Source organism: Salvelinus alpinus, chromosome 16, assembly GCF_045679555.1.
Source record: "Salvelinus alpinus chromosome 16, SLU_Salpinus.1, whole genome shotgun sequence".
Lineage (NCBI taxonomy): Eukaryota > Metazoa > Chordata > Actinopteri > Salmoniformes > Salmonidae > Salvelinus > Salvelinus alpinus.
Genome location: NC_092101.1, coordinates 22803848 through 22822574, shown reverse-complemented (window position 1 = coordinate 22822574; position 18727 = coordinate 22803848). Strand labels below are relative to the sequence as shown.

General features: G+C 41.9%; 1 protein-coding gene across 7 annotated transcripts in view; it reads left to right on the top strand.

The window, feature by feature from the left end:
• The window catches only part of LOC139541152 (cytosolic carboxypeptidase 6-like), a 422006-nt gene that overhangs the window by 304341 nt on the left and 98938 nt on the right, over positions 1 to 18727 (top strand). For 3 of the 7 annotated variants that reach the window (XM_071345452.1, XM_071345451.1, XM_071345455.1), the window contains 3 exons: positions 5214 to 5362; positions 6165 to 6378; positions 6493 to 16441. The exons of the other annotated variants lie outside the window; for them this stretch is intronic. In XM_071345452.1, coding sequence (XP_071201553.1) covers positions 5214 to 5362; positions 6165 to 6378; positions 6493 to 6689 — 560 coding nt within the window. In that variant the 3' untranslated portion in view covers positions 6690 to 16441. Of the gene's footprint in view, positions 1 to 5213; positions 5363 to 6164; positions 6379 to 6492; positions 16442 to 18727 lie in introns of those variants that run through there. 7 annotated transcript variants of the gene reach the window in all.

Below are 18727 nucleotides of genomic sequence, written 5' to 3'. Positions count from 1 at the left end.
TGGAATTGACTGATTACTTTTTGTATCATAAGAGACTCCGGGTTCGAGACTGCGACCAGAACACTCGCATTTGCGACCCTTTGACTTGGCAGTGTGACACCAATTTTTAATTGGATGCTAGCGTGCCAGTGAAACTTTTTTATAGCTGGTCCTGTTAGTTTAATGTTGCTTGGTATAGGCCTACCAAAACTTTGGTACATTTTCGATAATAGAACATAAACTTTTTGTTACTTTTGGTACTTCTGTGAAATGTGTCTGACGTCGTCTACTGATTGAGAGAGGATCAAGTCTGTCAGCGCAGCCTATGTCCCCTTATAGCACGACAGCCCCATGCCTGCTCCACTTACTCATTGCTAGCTGTAGCCTGTCCTGAGGAACCACTGCACTCACTGGGAGGCTGCATCATGTTAGCTCCCCACTCATGCTGCACAGAAGTTAACACACTTGAATAATGCAACACGGTATGTAGAAATATTGCAAATGTTATTTACAGTTCGCAAAACTGTGCATTACAGGCTATAACACTTTACAATGCAGGAAGATACCAGTAGCTTCCAGCTTTGTAGGCTAACATTCCTTGCAAAGGGGGGGGTGTAACTTTTATTTTTTTGCTTTGGGAAGTAAAAAAAAAAAAAAACTTTAGTTAGTGGAGGGTAGTGTGTTTTTTTTTCCCTAGTTTACATTTTGCAGGTTTGACTATATAATTTCTTCCATCCAAGCTAAACATACGCCTCCCCTATATCAAGGTGTTTTGGTACTTCCCTTATGCTCTACGCTTTTCCGCATGCTTACTAGACCACAGGTCGATATAATCTACCAGTCTCTCTATTCTTCTCTCTATCCACCATTCATAGTGACAATAGTGGTAGGTGGATCGTTTGTCCAGATCTGCAGTAGGCTAACTAGCGATCATACCACAAAAACAAAATCATTCAAAGCTGCACCAATTTTGTATTTATTTTTATTCCACAAGAACATAGAGGTATAGCTGATAGGCAGCGGAGAGGCCTGGTGCCTCATTGCGGATGGAAGAACAGTGAAGACATGAGACACGCAGCTCATAATGCTCCCCTATTGATCTCTTTTAGGGACATTACAGTTATCCTACAACACCACAATGCAATGAATAATTGCATTACTGTTTTCGAGAGAGTACACAATTCTACTCTAGGCTGTAAACTGCAGTGAAAATTTCATTTAATTAACGGGGCAAAAGTTTAATAAGGTTTGGAAAGGCACAGTAGCACACCAGTCTGGCTGTATTTTTACTTCTGATACTGAGATGCGCTGTCTGTTGCTATGCTCCCAGCAGGCCCAGTTATTCATCAAAGCTTAATGCTCTGCCTCGTTTCTGACCCAAGCAGCTATTCCGCTATTTTGGCAGTGTGTCAAGAAGCAGTACGGTTTGGCAGGGTCGTGTTACGGAGAACGCATGGCTCTCGACCTTCGCCTCTCCCGAGTCCGTACGGGAGTTGCAACAATGGAACAAGACTAACTACCAATTGGATATCACGGAATTGGGGAGAAAAAGGGGTATAAAAATATATACAGCTGAAGTCGGAAGTTTACATACACCTTAGCCAAATACATTTAAACTCAGTTATTCACAATTCCTGACATTTAATCCTAGTAAAAATTCCCTGTCTTAGGTCAGTTAGGATCACCACTTTATTTTAAGAATGTGAAATGTCAGAATAATAGTAGAGATAATTATTTATTTCAGGTTTTATTTCTTTCTTCACATTCCAAGTGGGTCAGAAGTTTACATACACTCAATTAGTATTTGGTAGCATTGCCTTTAAATTGTTTAACTTGGGTCAAACGTTTCGGGTAGCCTTCAACAAGCTTCCCACAATAAGTTGGGTGAATTTTGGCCCATTCCTCCTGACAGAGCTGGTGTAACTGAGTCAGGTTTGTAGGCCGTTCAGTTCTGCCCACAAATGTTCTATAGGATTGAGGTCAGGGCTTTGTGATGGCCACTCCAATACCTTGACTTTGTCGTCCTTAAACCATTTTGCCACAACTTAGGAAGTATGCTTGGGGTCATTGTCCATTTGGAAGACCCATTTGCGACCAAGCTTTAACTTCCTGACTGATGTCTTAAGATGTTGCTTCAATATATCCACATAATTGTCCTGCCTCATGATGCCATCTATTTTGTCAAGTGCACCAGTGTCCCTCCTGCAGCAAAGCACCCCCACAACATGATGCTGCCATCCCCGTGCTTCACGGTTGGGAGGGTGTTCTTCGGCTTGCAAGCATCCCCCTTTTTCCTCCAAACATAATGATGGTCATTATGGCCAAACAGTTCTATTTTTGTTTCATCAGACCAGAGGACATTCCTCCAAAAAGTACCATCTTCATCCGAGTGGCTTCTTCCTTGCTGAGCGGCCTTTCAGGTTATGTCGATATAGGACTCGTTTACTGTAGATATAGATACTTTTGTACCTGTTTCCTCCAGCATCTTCACAAGGTCCTTTGCTGTTGTTCTGGGATTGATTTGCACTTTTCGCACCAACGTATGTTAATCTCTAGGAGACAGAACGCGTCTCCTTCCTGAGCGGTATGACGGTTGCGTGGTTCCATGGTGTTTATACTTGCGTACTATTGTTTGTACAGATGAACGTGTTACCTTCAGGCGTTTGGAAAATGCTCCTAAGGATGAACCAGACTTGTGGAGGTCTACAATTCTTTTTCTGAGGTCTTGGCTGATTTCTTTTGATTTTCCCATGATGTCAAGCAAAAAGGCACTGAGTTTGAAGGTAGGCTTTGAAATACATCCACAGGTACACCTCCAATCGACTCAAATGATGTCAATTAGCCTATCAGAAGATTCTAAAGCCATGACATATTTTTCTGGAATTTTCCAAGCTGTTTAAAGGCACAGTCAATTTTGTGTATGTAAACTTCTGACCCACTGGAATTGTGATACAGTGAAATAATCTGTCTGTAAACAATTGTTGGAAAAATTACTTGTCATGCACAAAGTAGATGTTCTAACCGACTTGCCAAAACTATAGTTTGTTAACAAGAAATTAGTGGAGTGGTTGCTAAATTAGTTTGAATGACTCCAACCTAAGTGTAGGTAAACCTTCAACTGTATCTGTGAGAATATCCAAGGGGCTTTTATATAATGCTAAATTAATAATGATCACTTCAAAAAAATAGGATTCTGGAGATTTTTCTCTCCAAATAAGGTAAAAAAAGGCCATTCTTGAACTATTTTGTAAATAAAGCTAGTTATTTAGAATTATTTATTTCTGTTTTTAGAGGGAGAGAAACCAAAAACCTAGAGTCAACTCATGGGTCTCCCAGTTGAGGCCTGCACGGGTATTGAACCATCATCTGTAGCAACACAGCTTGCACTGCAATGCAGTGTCTTAGACCACTGCGCCACTTAGGTGCTGTACAACATGACTGGTCGGGAGTAGGCTAGAGTACTACAGTAAGAGCAAAATAATCCTAACTTTCCACACCCTAATTGTAGTCTAAGTTTCTCTCAGAATAAAAACCTTAGTGTAACAACAGTTTTGTAAGTAATACTGAAGTCGTGCACAATTATCAGTTTCTATTTAGGTTTATGTCCCCCATTCATTGTCAGTTAGAGACACGGTACCGCCTTGGGACCCAAAAGCATAATCAGTGCTCTAACTCCCCCTTGTGCTGGTTTGGAGCAATGAAGTGGTAACGCAGGGTACCGTACTAAACCACAAATTACCTCTAAGTCCCGCAGCATAATCACAAAACATTTAGTGGAGCAACCACTGTACTTTACTTGCGCTAAAGAGGGAAGACCCATGTGGAAGGCTGGTCCTTGTGGAAGGCTGGTCCTTCCACATGCGCAGATCAAAAACACAACTGGAACGCTGATTTGAAGGTGTTAATATGTCCTAATAAATCAAAAGATTACTCAGAAAACAAACCGTTTTAATCAGCAGATGCTTACTTCGATTTTGACTTTAAGCCGATTTTAAGATAAGCAGAGTAAGAGGTGTTTACATGACTATTGCATTATCTGCCTAGTGCCATAATCAATTTAATATGGAATGATTACTTTGCATGTAAATGTGCTTATTGTGAGAATGAATGTCATTAGCTCTTAAAGAGAGAGTGCACACTTTTATAAAATAATAGTTTGCTTCTTCTATGCAAATGTTGTTGATCACTAGTGGTTAGAGCGTTGTGCCAGTAACTGGAGGGTTGCTGGATCGAATCACCGAGCTGACAAGGTAAAAATATTCTGGCCCTGAGCAAGGCAGTTAACCCACTGTTCCCCGTGCGCCAAAGACATGGATGTCGATCAAGACAGCCCCCCGCACCTCTCTGATTCAGAGGGGTTGGGTTAAATGTGGAAGACACATTTCAGTTGAATACATTCAGTTGGACAACTGACTAGGTATCCCCTTTTCCCTTTACAGTACAATAAAATAACTCCCAGATGGAAGGGAAACATTGTTTTTCATCTGTAGCCCCATGAAATCAGCCAAAAGAAGCCCCATAACTCAATGCATGCAAACACTCCTATTGAATATGCATCCACCTGTAGTGTGAATAGGCCTAGGGTACATTTTTATTTAATCAGTTTATCAATAGAGATTTACCATTCAAATAAATGATTACCATTATGTAGTCAGAGTGGTAAAAACAAAGTCAAATTGATTGTATAAACGGACACAGGTCAGGTCACAGCTGTGAAACATTGGTGAGACCAAAATCGTGCTGGTTGCCATCAACTGAAAAAGTAGGTACCACCAGTGGAGAAAGTTAGTCTAGAACCCTGAGACTACTGTAGTGTAGAAGTGCAGCCCTCAAGCCAGTTCCATGTGTTTTGCATTGGTTCCCCTGGAGTGTGATATGGGAGCCAGGCAGTGTAATGGACAGGCTAAAGATTAGACTGGCAAGGGTGCTTTCGGGTCAGGAATGTATTGCGCTGACCAATATTAAAACTTATCAGCTACATTAGCGCTTAGTGTGGCCAACCACCAAGCCAGCTTACTGGGTTAAAATAGACCCACAGTCTCGAGGCACAGTGAAGCCTTGCTGCAGGCGCCGGTCCAAAGCTAAGACTACAACTCCCTAACCACATGCTGTTGTGGATGAGTCAAGGCCTTTGTCAGTGTTCTAGGCTTGTTGTCACCTGAGAGACTAACAACACTACAATGTGCCTAGAGATATGCATCTCAACATTACTTTTGATTTTGCACCTCATACAGAGCCTATGCATGACAATGGCACTCAGACAATCAAAGCGGAGGTGGTGGAGCCCGTCATTGAGCCACAGGAAGTGTGCAGAGAAGAGGCCAATACCAGCTCCAGCCACTCCCCCTCCCCAAGAACAGTCTACACTTGTAATGATGGTAAGGTGAGTGTCACCGACCCTGGTCTCACCTCCTTTCGTTCTTCCGCGCTGTGGTTGCTTTGATGGGGTGGAAGCATTCTATTTTCCCTTACACATGAACTTGGGAACTTGCATTGCACAAGCGTTCACCTATCCTTGAGGGTAAACAAGGCTGAGATGATTGTCCGTATAGCTTAGACATCAGTACTGTTTATTGCCCTGATAGTGGTTGCAGGGCTATACACGTAGTAATTCTGCCTGCTTCACATGACAGGGGGGGAATTTGTGTTACAAGCAAAGAGCCTCTCAGTTCAAGCGTGAAGAACAAAAGCAAATTAGAACTCTCACACATTGCCCGCTATTAATTATTTCTACCAGAGGAATTGAAGTGACTGACAGGTAGCCCTAGAAAGAAAAAAGAGAAAGGGCTCCTCTAAGTTAAGAGCAGTGAAAAGCTTGTCTGCTGGCAAGGGGCCTAAAGCACATTAGCTGCAAAGGGAAAAGCCTTTGGATGCCAGCCTAAAGACTTCTCAGTGATAAAGGCAGGACGGCACACATGGCGCTCTCTGCATTCGCTCACCTTTAACTCAGGGCAGGCCTGTCTCTGTGGTTCTATGCCAGTATAAATACTCATTGCAAGTCATCCACGCTGGAAACTATTGCCTCTTACTTATTAATGTAGCTGCTGAAACATGGCTCTTTGATTTCTAATTTGGGCTGAATAGTTGTGGGATGGGTTGCTTTGCTGCTGTTGGTTATAGTCCAGTGTGGTCACAGGTCTGGGTGTAGGTGACCCTCACTACATATCTGTGCTGTGTTGCTGCAGGTGCACCTGGGTGGGGGCATCTGGGTGCAGGAAGAGAAGTGGCACCAGCTACAGCGGACACAGGGAGACTCCAAGTTCACCAAGAACCTGGCCGTCATGATCTGGGGCACTGAGACCCTCAAGAACAGGAGTGTCACTGGCGTGGCCACCAAAAAGAAGAAAGATGCCCTTCCCAAGCCCCCGCTCTCCCCAAGCAAGCTGAAAATAGTCAGAGGTAGAACTGTGTAGGCCTGCTATCAGATGTTTTAGGTACTGTTTGCAACTCAAAGTTTGGAATATCGCTTCATTTTTGGGGATGAATAATGCACTCTTATTTCCTTTTTTCCAGAGTGTCTGTATGACAGAGTGTCTCAGGAAACAGCAGACGGCGCAGAGATCACACAAAGATTGGCCAAAGTGAACAAATACATTTGTGAAAAAATTATGGATATCAACAAATCCATCAAGAACGAGGAGAGGCGGGAATCGAAGCTGCTCATTAGACAAACTGTCAAGAAGGAGAATTTTACCTATGATGGCATGTAGTGTCGTAAAGTTGTCGCCATACTGTACCTCTCATTTTCTGGTGGGTAGGATCATGTGTGCCAGCACTAAAGGTTTTCAGTGAGGGCCCAAGGCCCTAAACAATCCATCAGCTGTAAGACAGCTTTACCTGCCAGTCAATGCCACGAGTGGTTGAGCACTTTGGTATGAGTCATATGAACTGGTGTGAGTATTTTTTACAAGCTTTAAGTAGGACTTTCTTGAACTGCACTGTTGGTTAAGGGCTTGTAAGTAGGCATTTCACGGTAAGGTCTACATGTTCTATTCGGCGCATGTGACAAAGTTTGATTTGGCTGGGTGGACCTGGGTTTTAGAGATGTTTTTGTGTGGAGAGATTCTTAAAGCAATCTGGTTGTTAGAGAATGCAGTCGCGCTCAAACCAAATGTTCTGTGTCAGAACATGACATTGAGTCCTAATATTCTCAGTGATTTCCCTTGAAAAATAAGTATTCTGTTTGTAAGAAGATATTTTGGAATAATCATGTTCGTGTGTTTGGTGGAAAGGTTAGCCATGATGAAGGCCTTAGTGATGAGGTCTCTGTGTGTGCTATTGGTACTTAATGTGTTGTGGGGAGGATGTAAAGATGCACTTTTACAACAAGGTCTTAATTGATCGAGGCCACATTGCACAGATATTCTGTTGCCCTAGAGATTATTGCTGTGTATTTTCCATGGAAATATGGATTTCCATAGTATAGAGCACCAATGAACATTAAGAGTTTGGTTCAGAGGTTTATCATTGTTTCAGTGCGGTGCTTGTCCACATCAGACTGGCAACGGTCTTGAGAAGATACAGTATGTTATTTTCTAGATACTTGGTTTACAGTATTTATCTATCCTACTTGAGCGATCCAATTTAAGATTTGATTTTACATACAGTTGAAGTCGGACGTTTACATACACCTTAGCCAAATACATTTAAACTCAGATTATCACAATTCCTGACATTTAATCATAGTAAAAATTCCCTGTCTTAGGTCAGTTAGGATCACCACTTTATTTTAAGAATGTGATATGTCAGAATAATAGTAGAGAATGATTTATTTCAGCTTTTATTTCTTTCATCACATTCCAAGTGGGTCAGAAGTTTACATACACTCAATTAGGTATTTGGTAGCATTGCCTTTAAATTGTTTAACTTGCGTCAAACGTTTCGGGTAGCCTTCCACAAGCTTCTCACAATAAGTTGGGGGAATTTTGGCCCGTTCCTCCTGACAGAGCTGGTGTAACTGAGTCAGGTTTGTAGGCCTCCTTGCTCGCCCACGCTTTTTCAGTTCTGCCCACAAATTTTCTATGGGATTGGGGTCAGGGCTTGTGATGGCCACTCCAATACCTTGACTTTGTTGTTCTTAAGCCGTTTTGCCACAACTGGGGCGGCAGGTAGCCTAGTGGTTAGAGCGTTGGACTAGTAACCGAAAGGTTGCAAGATCGAATCCCGGAGCTGACAAGGTATACATCTGTCGTTCTGCCCCTGAACAAGGCAGTTAACCCCCTGTTCCTAGGCTGTCATTTGAAAATAAGAAATTGTTCTTCACCTCTCTGGTACCAGTGGGACGCCTCGACAACAGCCAGTGAAATTGCAGGGTGCCAAATTCAAAACCACAGAAATCCCATAATTAAAATTCCTCAAATATACAAATCAAATCAAATTTATTTGTCACATACACATGGTTAGCAGATGTTAATGCGAGTGTAGCGAAATGCTTGTGCTTCTAGTTCCGACAATGCAGTAATAACCAACAAGTAATCTAACCTAACAATTCCACAACTACTACCTTATACACACACGTGTAAAGGGATAAAGAATATGTACATAAAGATATATGAATGAGTGATGGTACAGAACGGCATAGGCAAGATGCAGTAGATGGTATCGAGGACAGTATATACATATGAGATGAGTAATGTAGGGTATGTAAACATAAAAGTGGCATAGTTTAAAGTGGCTAGTGATACATGTATTACATAAAGATGGCAAGATGCAGTAGATGATATAGAGTACAGTATATACATATACATATGAGATGAGTAATGTAGGGTATGTAAACATTATATTAAGTGGCATTGTTTAAAGTGGTTAGTGATACATTTTTACATAATTTCCATCAATTCCCATTATTAAAGTGGCTGGAGTTGAGTCAGTATGTTGGCAGCGGCCACTAAATGTTAGTGGTGGCTGTTTAACAGTCTGATGGCCTTGAGATAGAAGCTGTTTTTCAGTCTCTCGGTCCCTGCTTTGATGCACCTGTACTGACCTCGCCTTCTGGATGATAGCGGGGTGAACAGGCAGTGGCTCGGGTGGTTGTTGTCCTTGATGATCTTTATGGCCTTCCTGTGACATCGGGTGGTGTAGGTGTCCTGGAAGGCAGGTAGTTTTCCCCCGGTGAGGCGTTGTGCAGACCTCACTACCCTCTGGAGAGCCTTCCGGTTGTGGGCGGAGCAGTTGCCGTACCAGGCGGTGATACAGCCCGACAGGATGCTCTCGATTGTGCATCTGTAGAAGTTTGTGAGTGCTTTTGGTGAAAAGCCAAATTTCTTCAGCCTCCTGAGGCTGCGCCTTCTTCACAACGCTGTCTGTGTGGGTGGACCAATTCAGTTTGTCCGTGATGTGTACACCGAGGAACTTAAAACTTTCCACCTTCTCCACTACTGACCCGTCGATGTGGATAGGGGGGTGCTCCCTCTGCTGTTTCCTGAAGTCCACAATCATCTCCTTTGTTTTGTTGACGTTGAGTGTGAGGTTATTTTCCTGACACCACACTCCGAGGGCCCTCACCTCCTCCCTGTAGGCCGTCTCGTCGTTGTTGGTAATCAAGCCTACCACTGTAGTGTCATCCGCAAACTTGATGATTGAGTTGGAGGCGTGCATGGCCACGCAGTCGTGGGTGAACAGGGAGTACAGGAGAGGGCTCAGAATGCACCCTTGTGGGGCCCCAGTGTTGAGGATCAGCGGGGTGGAGATGTTGTTACCTACCCTCACCACCTGGGGGCGGCCCGTCTGGAAGTCCAGGACCCAGTTGCACAGGGCAGGGTCGAGACCCAGGGTCTCGAGCTTGATGATCTGAGTTTAGGTGGGACGCTACTGTCTCACTTGGCAAAAAGCCTGAGAAAATGCAGAGCGCCAAATTCAAATTAATTACTATAAAAATCTAACTTTCATTAAATCACACATGAAAGATACCAAATTAAAGCTACACTGGTTGTGAATCCAGCCAACATGTCAGAATTCAAATAGGCTTTTCGGCGAAAGCAAACGATGCTATTATCTGATGATAGCACCATTGTAAACAAAAAGAGATAAGTATATTTCAACCCTGCAGGCGCGACACAAAACGCAGAAATAAAAATATAATTCATGCCTTACCTTTGACGAGCTTCTGTTGTTGGCACTCCAATATGTCCCATAAACATCACAAATGGTCCTTTTGTTCGATTAATTCTGTCGAAATATACACAAAATGTCCATTTATTTGGCGCGTTTGATCCAGAAAAACACCGGTTCCAACTTGCTCAAACGTCACTACAAAATATCTCAAAGGTTACCTGTAAACTTTGCCCAAAAATTTCAAACTACTTTTGTAATACAACTTTAGGTATTTTTTAACGTTAATAATCAATAAAATTGAAGAACGGATGATCTGTGTTCAATACAGGATTAAAACCAACTGTAGCATGCTTTCTTGTCTCGCGCCTCTAACAAGCAGGACACGTCGAGTGACTCTCGTTCAAGATGGCTGTACTTCTTCATTACACAAAGGAATAACCTCAACCAATTTCTCAAGACTGTTGACATCCAGTGGAAGCGGTAGGAACTGCAAGCATGTCCCTTGTGGTGTCCCAAATCTGGTTTCCCAATGAAAACTCATTGAAAAGAGAGTGACCTCAAAAAAAAAATCTGAATTGTCTGTCCTCGGGGTTTCGCCTGCTAAATAAGTTCTGTTATACTCACAGGCATGATTCAAACAGTTTTAGAAACTTCAGAGTGTTTTCTATCCAAATCTACTAATAATATGCATATCTTATCTTCTGGGGATGAGTAGCTGGCAGTTTAATTTGGGCATGCTTTTCATCCAAATTTCCGAATGCTGCCCCCTACCCTAGAGAAGTTAACTTCCTGACTGATGTTGCTCCAATATATCCAAATAATTTTCCTTCCTCATGATGCCATCTATTTTGTGAAGTGCACCAGTCCCCTCTTGCAACAAAGCACCACCACAACATGCTGCTGCAACCCCCGTGCTTCACGGTTGGGAGGGTGTTCTTCAGCTTGCAAGCCTCCCCCTTTTTCCTCCAAACATAACGATGGTCATTATGCCAAACAGTTCTATTTTTGTTTCATCAGACCAGAGGATATTTCTCCAAAAAGTACGATCTTTGTCCCAATGTGCAGTTGCAAACCATAGTCTGGCTTTTTTATGGTGGTTTTGGAGCAGTGCCTTCTTCCTTGCTGAGCGGCCTTTCAGGTTATGTCGATATAGTACCTGTTTTACTGTGGATATAGATACTTTTGTACCCGTTTCAACCAGCATCTTCACAAGGTCCTTTGCTGTTGTTTTGGGATTGATTTGCAATTTTCGCACCAAAGTACTTTCATCTCTAGGAGACACCTTCCTGAGCGGTATTACGGCTGCGTGGTCCCATGGTGTTTATACTTGCATACTATTGTTTGTACAGATGAACGTGGTACCTTCAGGCTTTTGGAAATTGCTCCCCAGGATAAACCAGACTTGTGGAGGTCTGTAATTCTTTTTCTGAGGTCTTGGCTGATTTCTTTTGATTTTCCCATGATGTCAAGCAAAGAGGCACTGAGTTTGGAGGTAGGCCTTGAAATCCACCTCAAATCAACTCAAAGGATGTCAATTAGCCATCATGATGTCTCAAATGATGTCAGAAGCTTCTAAAGCCATGACATCATATTCTGGAACTTTCCAAGCTGTTTAAAGGCACAGTCAACTTAGTGTATTTAAACTTCTGGAATTGTGATACAAGGAATTATAAGTGAAATTATCTTGTCTGTAAACAATTGTTGGAAAAATCACTTGTGCCATGTGCAAAGTAGATAGTTTGTTAACAAGAAAATTGTGGAGTGGTTGAAAAATGAGTTTTAATGACTCCAACCTAAGTGTATGTAAACTTCAGACTTCAACTGTAAATGTCATTGTTGTAGATGTTATCTTTATTCAAACTGTTCTGCAGGTCATTAAACTGTTTTGGAGAAAGGCCTTAGGATATGGCAGTTATTGGGGACTGTGTCCTCAAGATTTCTAGTAAACTGTGATTGTAAAATAAAGCTGATATAGCTTTAAACTGCACTTTGGTGTCTGAATGTGAAAAGTTGCCAGATACTGTGTGTGGCTGTAGGTAAAGCTGTCTGCAGCGGTCAGTGTTAGTCTTGATCCCTGTGGGCCTGGATAAAGCAGACTTCCTGCTCTCTCACAGCCCTCTTCTTTGAGGCACACCACTTGGAATGAAATAAGGTATAGTGACAACTTCCAATGACATGCCATCAGAACTTTTCAAATGTCTTCTTTGTTTTTCCCCAAACGGCTTGTCTGGCTGTCTGCGATCTGGAATTAAATGCTGCAGATTGAATTCTCAACTGTGACCATGTGGCTAACTGTGAATCACCTGCAGGTCTGCCTGTCAAGCCTTTTTGTCTCATCACTTTCTATTTTTGTTTGTGTGTCTGTCTATGGTTTTTCTTTATAGTTCTTACCATTCGGTCAACCTTTTGTTAAGCTACCATATGTGGGGATATTTTAGTGTGTATATAACTAGTATTTTTTTTCACAAATCGTGGATTTTCAGTTATTAGTCCGACTTACATGTTACCATGTTAAATACCTTTTGGGTCTTTTCTTTGTCTGGTTTGTTAATTGACATTGCAATTCTTTTGTTACTTTTTGTTACATTTACATTTTAGTCATTTTTGTAATCATTGTTGGCTTTAAGCTTGATGTTGTATCGAAAATGTATATCAGGAGCATCTCAACTCAAAGAAATGAAGTGTCTCTCGTGTGACCTCAAGACAAACCACAACACTCTGACATATCTTAAGTTTCCCCTGTTTTAAGGATTGGTCAGACTAGCAAATCAATCATTGAATGCACTTTAAATCTCTTGTGACAGATTGTCTATTTCCAAAGAAATGGATTGTTTGCAAAATGGAAAAAAGACAACTAACAATCAATGTATTATATATTTGAGTTCTGGTTTGTTATTTGTATGAACTGAATAAGTGTGAAGAGTGGTCCTTAGTAAGCAATGCCTCTGGCACTTACTGCTTTATATTCCCCAGGGTTAGCCTATTCCCTCCCACCTGCCACTCCACAGACATTGGAATAAGCTTTAGACCTCAAACTAATGTGTAAAACAAAGATGTTGTGTTTTTAAAGCAACATCCTTTGAGCCAGACAATATAATTCTACAGAGGAACTGTATAATAGTTGTTCAAAATGTTAAGCTAATCTTGTCTGCTGCTCTCTTGTCCTGTTGTTTCTATTTTCCATGTTTGACAGTTATTTTTATGTGCTTTGAATTGACCCTATTATTTAAATGATGTGATTGTTTAAGACGTAGACTAGGGAGTGGGACGCTGGGAACACTGGAAGTTCTGCTGGAATGATATCCTGGTTGAATGATTGCCAAAAATAATCTACAGCCCTTTTCAGTCCACTGTTATTTTTTTCAAAGAAATGTTCAAATCTGAGAAATTGCGCATTCCCTGTATTTTGTGGCTCCTCCGCACCGGAGGAGTAGTTAAGAAAAAAGCCACGTTTTATAACCGGCCCCTCCCTCTCTGTTTGAACAGCTAATGGTTAAGGTGGGCACGGCCATTTACTATACAATACATGGCCTGGCGTCACTCAGCCCTCACAGCCATTGGTCCCTTTATGGCCCGCCATGTCATGTTGCAGCTTTGCTGTTATTGACAGTAGAATCACGCTGAACCCCAGGCTGCACTAGATGCCAAGCTATCGCTAGTGGTTAAACATTGGATCCATCTGTGTTACCAGACAGGATAATGTGTTGGAATGGCTATAGAGCAGGGAAGGGCAGCTCTGAGCCACAGGGATGGCAGACTCCATCAGCTCAGTACAAACAGATAGCATGGGAACTGACTGGGGATGGGGAATTGGGTGGGTTGACATATCAAACAAACAAGGACTGTACTGTGCTATTTCATCTAATGTGATTCACAAATTCAAGGACCTTGGCAATGGAGATGTGCATTATGAATGGATTGTGTGCTCTTAACTGAATGTGTAACGGTGCTGGATATATTAAGTGTTGTTGTGGATGAGTGGTAATAATAAGCCAAAGTATTGAATGCTGACGATGTAGCGGGGAAAGCTGGTGAGGAAATAGGCTGGGTTTGAACTTGCTCAAAAACGGCCCTTGCCAAGTTTTTAGTCCAGAGTTATCTAAGTTACCACAGAGACTGAATATATATATATATATATATATATATTTTTATTTTATTTTTTATTCTCCCTAATGTAGATGTCCTGCTATCTTTTCTGTAGTAATCAACATGGTCCTGTCGGGTCCTTATGCACACTATGTATTACAATGCATACGTTTAAAGCTTTTAGGTTGTGTGTGAGAAACTGCGCTGCTGTGTGTACTGCGACGAATTCCTGTGACATGTTATTGTTGTTTACTCATTTGTTTTCTGATGCCAAAACAGGGTGTGTGGTTAAACAGTGATGAATATTGGAATATATTGTCACCTGACCCGTTCATGAAAAGATGTTATGTCTCTGATGCTGAGGACCAGTCCAGGTTTAACCCTCCAAACTGCCCAGTGTTCCTACTACAGTACTATCACTGCCACTAGACGTAGTGACAACACTTCCTTAGGTATGCAGTGGATATGAGGTTTTACAAAAAGAAGATTAATTTGTCATATCCTCACTATGGCAGTGAGTCATGGACTGGCAGCATGTCTTACTGCACTCTCGGTCTGGCTGTCTGATTCATGAGGCCCAATGTACTCACCTCAGATAAAATGTAAAGCTTACACTAAATTAGATTTTTTTTCTTTTTTTCTGTCATTTAAAAAATGTATTCTTGCTCATCTTTACATGTAGCTTTCAGTTCTACAATCCATTAGCCAGGTATACTTCATCTAGCATCACCGCCCTACCTCATTGCTACTCTTGTGTCTGTGTGTGATGTATATATTTGTAATACTATAGGAAAATACCTTACTGGTAACTCCTTTCCACATGTATATGTAAACTCGTAACCTCAATACTACACAGTTGATATCATTATTGGGAAATCTGTTTTATAACCTGCTTACTAAAGATGCTACTGTCAAGGGATGCCCAGTTGTCACCAAATATATATTTCAAATCATTGCTATGCTGTGACTTTGATGGGTGTTTTATGTCACTTTCTGAGATTTTCACTGGTTGATGGTGCTACCAGCAAACAGATTAACTGATCTGTGTCTCTTACCTCAAATGGTGCAAATTTTTTCTGTTTTTATTCTCATTAAGCTGTTTATTCAGGTTGGTGATCCCAAAATCAACGACTGGTCAAATTTCTTGTTTAAATCATACATTTTGGTTGTAGCAAAATCAACTCTGGTGTTTTAAGTCAAGTACTTCATAATTCCTAGTTCATCTTAAAATATACTTTTAGCAGGTATCTGCATACTTAGGAATTGGACAATTTGGGCTTGCTTCAGATCACCATTTAACCAAATACTGCTATTAGCTTGTTGCATATTGGCTTCATTGGCAGTTGTGCTAAAACCATTTTCTAACTGGACTGAGCAGTTCTATAAGAGAGAGATTTGGTCCTCAGTAAATGTTTGGTTATCCACAGGTCAATGCTGTGACAACACTTCTACAGACAGATTGCAATTACAGTACAAGGTTATTTCTAAGCCGTGTCTAATATTTAGCTGGAAATTCAATATTGGTTTGGATGGGATTGTGAATTTATCTCAGAGAATATTAAATGTACCCCTTATTTTTTTTTTTTATCTTGTAAAAATATTTTATAGATGGGTGTGAACTGTCCTGACAACCTCTTGTTGATATGTGACATAATTTGAAGAATGTCAAAAAATGCATCAATTTCAGCTCTGAAAATTGGAATCGCAATCAATCACAAGTTTTGTTTCACTTCTTGTTGATCTTCTTCATTCTTGCTACTCTTCCTGACCCCAGGAAGAGTAGCTTCTGCAAAAGCTAATGGGGAGCCAACAAACAAATTCATAAAAAATATATATACATATATAAATAACTCCGAACATGCTCAATTACTGTGAACCAGAACCATAGATCTATGAACAGTATATGTACTCTGTGTATATGTACTCAATCTGTGGCTCTGCTGTAGTCGTGGTCTTTTTAAATCCCTCTTTTCTTGGAGCCAGAGATACAGGTTTCAGGAACAGTCTAGTTTTTGAGATCGTACATATTCTTGTGTAAGGTGGTGTGCGGAGCCTAGATCTGTGAATTTGTTCTTGGGAGGGGGGTGTGGCCTCATCAGTGTGTCCTAGGGAGGGAGTGAGACCCTCACACAGTCACTGTCCCCAAAAGGTGTCATACAGAAAGAAAATGTTATAAATATACATGTCCTTGCAAATCGGTCACACCTCTGCCATGCGACCGATTTTGACGCTTAGCATAATTTTTTTGTGTTTGATGCAGTCCAGGTACACCTGTTCAATGTACAGATCAACAAAATAAATCCTGACTTTTATTCTACCAGAACATTTGACTCATGGCTCTTTTTCCATTGCACATCGTTGCCCTCAGGCAACTGGAAAACCTTTTTGCTCCTCACAACCCCCCCCACCCCCCATATGATTGTTTTTAAAGGTCCAATGCAGCTGTTTTTATCCAAAGATCAAATAATTTCTGGGTAACAATTAAGTACCTTACTGTGATTGTTTTCCAATAAAATGGTCAAAAAGAAACAAATTGCTTCTTTCTCAAGCAAGATTTTTGCTAGGACTGTTTGGGAATGGTTTGAGTGGGGAGGGGGAAACTGAAAACTAGCTGTTATTGGAAGAGAGTTCTGTAACTCTATTGGTCTATTAACTAATTTGTCACCTGGTGATTACACCAGGCAAGCCAAAACTTAATCTTACCAAAACAGGAGAAATTTCAGGCAGTCTTTTCAAACAGCTCCTGAGTGGCGCAGCTGTGTAAGGCACTGCATCTCAGTGCTAGAAGCGTCACTACAGACACCATGGTTCAAATCCAGGCTGTATCACAACCAGCCATAATTGGGAGCCCGATGCAGCGGACAATTGGCCAAGAATTTGTTCTTATCTGACTTGCCTGGTTAAATACTTTTTCTATATATATAAAAAAAAGTATTCAAATCAAATGTATTTATAAAGCCCTTCTTACATCAGCTGATATCTCAAAGTGCTGTACAGAAACCCAGACTAAAACCCCAAACAGCAAGCAATGCAGATGTACAAGCACGGTGGCTAGGAATAACTCCCTAGAAAGGCCAAAACCTAGGAAGAAACCTAGAGAGGAACCAGGCTATGAGGGGTGGCCAGTCCTTTTCTGGCTGTGTCGTGTGGAGATTATAATAGAACATGGCGAAGATGTTCAAATGTTCATAAATTACCAGCATGGTCAAATAATAATAATCACAGTAGTTGTCGAGGGTGCAACAGGTCAGCACCTCAGGAGTAAATGTCAGTTGGCTTTTCATAGCCGATCATTAAGAGTATCTCTACCTCTCCTGCTGTCTCTAGAGAGTTGAAAACAGCAGGTCTGGAACAGGTAGCATGTCCGGTGAACATGTCAGGGTTCCATAGCCGCAGGCAGAACAGTTGAAACTGGAGCAGCAGCACGGTCAGGTGGACTGGGGACAGCAAGGAGTCATCAGGCCAGGTAGTCCTGAGGCACGGTCCTAGGGCTCAGGTCCTCCTAGAGAAAGAAAGAGAGAATTAGAGAGAGCATACTTAAATTCACACAGGACACTGGATAAGACAGGAGAAATACTCCAGATATAACAAACTGACCCTAGCCCCCTGACACATAAACTACTGCAGCATAAATACTGGAGGCTGAGACAGGCGGGGTCAGGAGACACTGTGGCACCATCCGATGACACCCCCGGACAGGGCCAAACAGGCAGGATATAACCCCACCCACTTTGCCAAAGCACAGCTCCCACACCACTAGAGGGATATCTTCAACCACCAACTTACCATCCTGAGACAAGGCCGAGTATAGCCCACAAAGATCTCCGCCACGGCACAACCCAAGGGGGGGCACCAACCCAGACAGGAAGACCACGTCAGTGACTCAACCGACTCAAGTGACGCAACCCTCCTAGGGACGGCATGGAAGAGCACCAGTAAACCAGTGACTCAACCCCTGTAATAGGGTTAGAGGCAGAGAATCCCAGTAGAGTGAGGGGAACCGGCCAGGCAGAGACAGCAAGGGCGGTTCGTTGCTCCACTGCCTTTCCGTTCACCTTCACACTCCTGGGCCAGACTACACTCAATCATAGGACCTACTGAGGAGATGAGTCTTCAATAAAGACTAAAAGGTTTAGATCGAGTCTGCGTCTCTCACATGAGTAAGCAGACCATTCCATAAAAAATGGAGTTCTATAGGAGAAAGTCCTGCCTCCAGCTGTTTGCTTAGAAATTCTAGGGACAATTAGGAGGCCTGCGTCTTGTGACCGTAGCGTACGTGTAGGTATGTACGGCAGGACCAAATCGGAAAGATAGGTAGGAGCAAGCCCATGTAATGCTTTGTAGGTTACCAGTAAAACCTTGAAATCAACCCTTGCCTTAACAGGAAGCCAGTGGAGGGAGGCTAGCACTGGAGTAATATGATCACATTTTTGGGTTCTAGTCAGGATTCTAGCAGCCGTATTTAGCACTAACGGAAGTTTATTTAGTGCTTTATCCGGGTAGCCGGAAAGTAGAGCATTGCAGTAGTTTAACATAGAAGTGACAAAAGCATGGATAAATTTTTCTGCATAATTTTTGGACAGAAAATGTCTGGTTTTTGCAATGTTAA